Raw genomic sequence first — 6,309 nt, forward strand, 5'->3', positions numbered from 1 at the left:
CCCCCGGCGCCGGGAGCCTGCTCCTCGCCTCAAGGTCGGCCTCCGGGGAGGCAGAGCCGGAGCCGGGAGGTGCGGTTGTCCTTGGGTGCCCTCGCCACACCGCGTGCGGACAGCGTTGCTGCTGGCGGTCCTGTCCCTTTACGCAGGATTATTCATAACTAGGAAACTTCCCTATTACAGATATACAAGCTATATACGGAAGTCGTGTTCAATTTACTCTTCAGAAATGGTCTCCATACTGTTTAAGTGCTGTGGGGCAATTACTTTGGCTGAGGACACGTTTCTCCTGCTCTTCAAGCATCTTTATCACCTTGATACCTTCTACATAGTCTAATGATTCTATGCTAATCTTCAAACCCAGGAGCTATAGCTTGTGGATAGAAAGCGTGCTGGAGAATTACTAGACTGATGGGCCATATATGCGGTTTCGTAAACCGACAGGACCCTTCTAAAGTTTCTGTTGAATAGGTGACCTTGAAATTGCGATACTGACCTCTGTGTGTGTTTTCTTGGTCTAGTACTGAAAATGGGAGATATTGAGAAGGGCAAGAAGATCTTTGTCCAGAAATGTTCCCAGTGCCATACAGTTGAAAAGGGAGGGAAGCACAAGACTGGACCCAACCTGAATGGCCTATTTGGGCGCAAGACTGGACAAGCTGAGGGCTTCTCTTACACGGATGCTAATAAGAATAAAGGTAAACTTAAAGCTGTTCTTATGAGTTACTAGGGACAAAAATACTCAGTTCTCAGTGATAGTTCTAGAAGTACTGACATCTGCCAAAAAGTAAAATAATACGGAGGACAAGAATATAAACGTGTTTGTTATTTTGAAGTCACTATCGTTTTTTTTTTTTCTTCTCTCTAGGTATCATCTGGAGTGAGGATACTCTGATGGAATATTTGGAAAATCCAAAGAAGTATATCCCAGGAACAAAGATGATTTTTGCGGGTATTAAGAAGAAGTCTGAGAGAGCAGACTTAATAGCATACCTCAAAGATGCCACTTCAAAGTAAAAGTTATTTGCTGCCTTATTTATTTCACAGAGGAGATGGCAATGGAAATGTTTGTGATGAGATTGGTTTTTAAACTTTCTATTTTTACATGTACCGTGTCTAACCTTAAAATCTGTCTCACCCATTAGATAACGTTGCTCACGGTGGGTCACTGGAGTACACGCTTGTTTGGCAGCCATTAACTTGATGGAAACTATGTAATTGGGTTGATTTAAATGGCTATAATGTTCAGTCATTCTTGATCATAGAATTAAAAAAAACCAAACCAATATATTTCCTGCCTCTTCATTGTTTATAAAAAATAATCTATAAATAATCAAATGAGTAAATTGTCAACAGCATAATAGCTTTGACAGCCCAACTCTTCCAGATTAAAAAGCAGGGTGGTTTTTTGCATCTTCCGCTGTACATCATCTGTTCCATTACATTAAAGATTTTAAAACCCAAAACAACAAAGGCTAAAAAAAAAAAAAAAAACACCAAGATAATCTTTTTTTAAATTTCATCAGTGCTAGGTGTTGTGGTATATATTAATCTGTCTAAAGCTTGCAATAAGAATGCATTTCATTTGACTTGAGTACTATTTGTGAAATGGCAGTTGTGCCCAGCCACTTTTCTTTTATCTAGGGGAAGCATGTTACATAATTTATCCAGACTTCAACAGCTGCATGCACCAGTAGAGTATAACTCCCCTTCAGAAACATCTTCAGTTTTTTAAATGTTATTGAAACCCTTTGTTCAGTAACTCTTCCGAAAACAGCCATTCTCAGTGTAATGAATAGAACAGAAAAACATCCTGTTCTGGAAATGCAAATGCTAAAGACCAAGCTGAGAGTTATTAAATCTTCTTAATTCAGCAGAAGCATTCACCTAAAATCTACTGTTAGAGGCAATTTCAGATGAAGGGGTACAGGCATGAGTGCGCTGGTAGACTAAAGGGAAACAGTCTTTCTCTGTGCCTGGCTGTAGCCAATGTCATTACTTCTGAAGGTTCTGTTTCGTACAGTGTAAAGCGGTATTTTTAATGTTTTAACTGCATTTTTTTCATACTAATTGTTCAGATGAATGTATTTACTGTGTACCTACAGTAAGGCATAACTAAATTAAAAAAATTAAAAGTCTCGTTTGCTGTATGTGTCTGAAATTAAGTGAAAAACAGTGGGAATGTAGAGAAAAGTTTGGTGTCCAGCTTTACATCATTAGGAAAAAAGCAAAAGCTCAGCATGAAAAAAAGTAAATGCTAATGGAGTTGGTCCGAGAAGTACTTACAAGTGAGGCAAAGTTAGAAAGTATTTTAGACTAGAACTAGCAAAGCTAAACTCTTCCACCAGTGTTCTCTTTAACAGCACTTTTGCTGTGTTTCCCGAGCGGGACGGGAGAAAACTCAAAGCAGCTTGAAAGCTGTAGCTGTGCTGTAGGATTGGCTGGGTTTGAGTTATGTCCAGCAGAATAGTGTGCTTAATGACTGAGTTGCAAAGGCCTGTTACTCAGAATTAATGAGTGAAAAGAATTAGGATGGCTAACAAGTTGTCGCAATGGTTGCTACCATATGTTTTGTGACTTTTTTCCAAACTAAATGTGCAAGCAGCATTTCCAGCAAATCAAAGGCAGACTTAATATTAACCAACAGCAGCTTCTTTACTAAAAGCTTGTTAAGAGATACCTTCAAGTTGTAGTAGTTAATGACTGTTCTAATTTTCAGAAGTGACATTCATCATAGCACCTTTATGGCTATGCAGAACTTAGCTTTCATGGTGCCAAAATCCTGACAGAGTCAGTCGTAGGTACGGAATGTAACCTTACCCAGCTTCGCAGTCTTCTGAAATGATTACGGTGGATTGCATGGAGAGAGTTGTGACGCTTTCTGTTCTGTCAGCACCTTCATGAGATGACAAAAAACTTTGTGATCTCCAAGCTGCTCTTCTTCCCTAGTTGAGCTGGAGAAGAAACGGACTGTAGAGAAGAGGATTTTGTAGTACAGTGGCATTTAATTCTGCACAGGCAACAGTTTACAAAAAGTAAGTTATCCATCATCAGAAAAACTCCTTCAGGAGAAGGCAGAGTGATCCTTTGTCCAAAGTAAGCAGGGGACACAATTTAGCTTGGCTTGTTCTATCTGTGTACCTCAGAGACCTTGGAACAAAGGCAAGTGCAGCTTATACATACTGCTGAAGATGGAGGAAATTGACCTTTCTAATTCTAGACTGGGGATGCCTCCTTGTTTATGTTTTAGGGAAAAGGCCCTTCTGACCTTTAAAATTTCACCTTTCTCTCTATGTACACAGCCCTAGACAGCTGTTGTAGTAGATAACTAGCAGCCATTTACCACTGGACAAACACAACACTGTAGTATTTCTACTAGCGGATCAGGGAAGTAAGAGTACTGAAGTGGAAGAAGGTTAGATTATCGCTTGTTGAGATAAGTGTTAATGCAAGTGCCTGGGTGGGGTTTTTTTTGGAGGGTGGGAGGGAGGCGTCCAGATTGGTTGTGGAATCAAGCTTTAGTTCCTTGATTTCCAGTCTTAAAGAGTAGGAGGAGTGGGGTTTGCCTTTGTTTTATGAAGTAGCAAGTTTAGTGTTCTTCTTTCTGATAGTGACATCGCTCTAGATGCTTGGTATTTCAGTACTTCTTTACAGTTCCAAATTAGGGAATCAAGGCACCGTTGCCAAACATTGCACCATCCCATAAAAATGGTTCTTGGCTACGAGCTTACAGATTTGATGGGGCATGCCTTTAAAACTGATCTTGTAATATTTTCACATGTAGTTATGCAAATGCATGAAGATTGTCAATGTCAATAATGACTGGAAAAAAGGTAAAATTCAAAACTACACTTTTTCACAGTATGACTTTTCAAAACCAAAATGAAACAGGTAGGATACTTTCAAAATTATAGAAGTTATTATTTATGCATCCCAGTGAAATTTAGTGATACAGAAGCTCTTTTTTATTTAGTCTTAACAATTCAGGTGTCATCACTCTACAAACAGCTAAATTTGGGAAAGTTCCATTCGTAGCATGTCCATCCAATTGTAGATGATCACTTCAGTTAAAGATCTGTTCATTTTAATAGATCGAGTCTTGTGTGGGATTATATAATACTTTCCTTTTTTGGTATAAAAAACAGTAACTGTGATCCAAAACAAATGTGAAACATTGTACTTCTCTTACAGGGGAGAACAATAATTAAACAGCTAATAGTTAAGAACTATTAGATACTCTAGTCTCTCGTGTACATCAAAGGCCACTGAAGTGCACACATTTACCTCTGTTGTAAGCCTTGTCATTTGCCTTTATCTAAAACACATCCTAAAAATTCTTCCAGGGCCAAAGCCAACAGAAGTCTCTGTGTTACTGCATATAGGATGGGCTGAACCGTTTCAAACTGATGTCCTGAAAACCAGGTTATTCTGGGAGGGCAGCAGCCCAGAGCTAGCAGTAGGAAATGTTAACTGTCGGGAAGGGTGTGAAATCCTGTCCCTTTCCAGCGCTGTAATGGCTGAGTCGGGACTCCAGGTAGTTATCGCCACCTGCTCATGATTCAGAGCTTGCATGTAAGCACTCGCATGTTTTTTTCCAGGATCGTTCTTTTCATCTGAAATACAGAAAATATGATGGTCACCTTTCGAATAATTAGTTTCTGGTTAGAGGTCTCACAGGAGGTAAGAGACGTGGGTGACATGTTTGCTTCTGTGACAGGATACAGATTCACATCCCCAAATTTCCAGAAGGCTGCGTTAACCACCAAACTGAACATGTGTGCTGGGAAGATGTTCTATACCGCTGTTGGAGCTGTCATTATGCAAAAGGACAGCCAGAAAGAAAATGAGCAATGGAGGAGCTAACTATAGCATAGAGTTCAAAACACATACCTTGGAGCAGGGGAGAAGGTGTGTTCTTTCCAGGTTGTTTATGCATTTAATTTTAAACAGTCTTGAATAAAAATAAACCTGGCAGTGGAGATCAGAAGTCATTACTCTACTGGTTTTACATCTCATTAATGCTGTTCACTGCAGCTTGCTCGGGCAATGTGAGCCCCTGCCCTTCAGAATCACCCGCTCTCCAGATGCATCTTCCCCTTCCTCATTCTCCATGTGTTAAAACATATTTTTGTATGCAAGTCTGTGCTGTCCCTATCTTACCACACTGTCAGTCTTTCGGTCATAAGCACTCAAAGCTGTTGACGGAAACATCGAGCAGTGTTCTCATCCTTACAATAATCTGCAGAAATTCACTGCTGATGTCCCTATTCAGTCGTGACTGTCTGGTGACAATTTCTTTTTAAGATGAGTGATGGTTCTTAATCTGTGTGACATTGCCTTTTATTGATCTTTTTTAATTCTAAATTTTTAATAGAGCTAACTAAAGCAGGTAGAGCTTTATGTGGCTTTTACCTGCGCTATGTCTCAGTTGGGTTTTTTTACTGTGAGATGCAGCATGATGATGTGAGCATTCCCTGATGTGTAGTGCTTCCAGACACGTAGGAAAAATGCACCACATACACTGAATTTTAAAAATACTGTTGGTGTCGCCTACAGGTCACTGGTAGCCTCGAGAATCTGGTGCTCTTACCCAGGTTTCATTGCAGGAATATGCCTACACTGACTGTTAGCAGCCTTTCCCTGAAAGCATTTCTCACATTTCTCCTTCCACTGCTTCCACATTGTTTGGAGAACAGAGAGGTATAGAAATCAGACTTCTCCATATCTTACCATGTTTCCTATAGGACTCTCTCATTTTATTGCCAATTATTCTGTCAGTTTACCTGCTATTGATACTAGATCTGGAGTTCTTCCAGTGCTATTTTTAAAGGCAAGGTACCACATTTTTAATTCCACAATTTTTTTGCCATAGTGAATTATTTTAATTCTAATTCTCATGTACAAATTATCATGGGTTAGCTTACCCATCTGGTCTTTCTCTTCTTCATTTTACGTGTTACTGTTACAATTTATACTTTTTTTGTATTGGCTGAACTGCAGGCAGCTTCTTGTACTTTACTATTCAAATGTACTCTTTAATTTACACATCGCTTAACGCTGTAGTGGACTGTTTTTTAAAGTTTCCAGGTAATGACTTTACTTGAAAAATCCTTCTTTCATTGGCTTTTTCATTGTTTAAAATCTTTTTTTTTTTTTAATTCACTGAAAAGTGTTTGGTTTTTAACTGTCCCTCACACCATGATGTTATATTCAATTATTTTGTATGCACCACTGTTTTGGACCCAGCTATTCTTCTGTATTGAACAAGGACTGTGTCCTTCTGTTGTGGTTTAACATCAGTCGCCAACTGAG

General features: G+C 39.3%; 1 protein-coding gene across 1 annotated transcript; it reads left to right on the forward strand.

Annotated features, from left to right (window-relative positions):
* The first annotated feature begins 484 nt into the window (after window positions 1–484).
* Window positions 485–2,136, forward strand: LOC103901191 (cytochrome c). The gene is made up of 2 exons (XM_009282039.2): window positions 485–695; window positions 866–2,136. The coding sequence occupies exons 1-2, from the start codon at window positions 527–529 to the stop codon at window positions 1,012–1,014; spliced, it is 318 nt and encodes a 105-aa protein (XP_009280314.1). The 5' UTR covers window positions 485–526; the 3' UTR covers window positions 1,015–2,136.
* Window positions 2,137–6,309: the final 4,173 nt, after the last annotated feature.

The sequence above is a fragment of the Aptenodytes forsteri genome, unplaced genomic scaffold, assembly GCF_000699145.1.
Source record: "Aptenodytes forsteri isolate BGI_AS27 unplaced genomic scaffold, ASM69914v1 Scaffold164, whole genome shotgun sequence".
NCBI classification, from domain to species: domain Eukaryota; kingdom Metazoa; phylum Chordata; class Aves; order Sphenisciformes; family Spheniscidae; genus Aptenodytes; species Aptenodytes forsteri.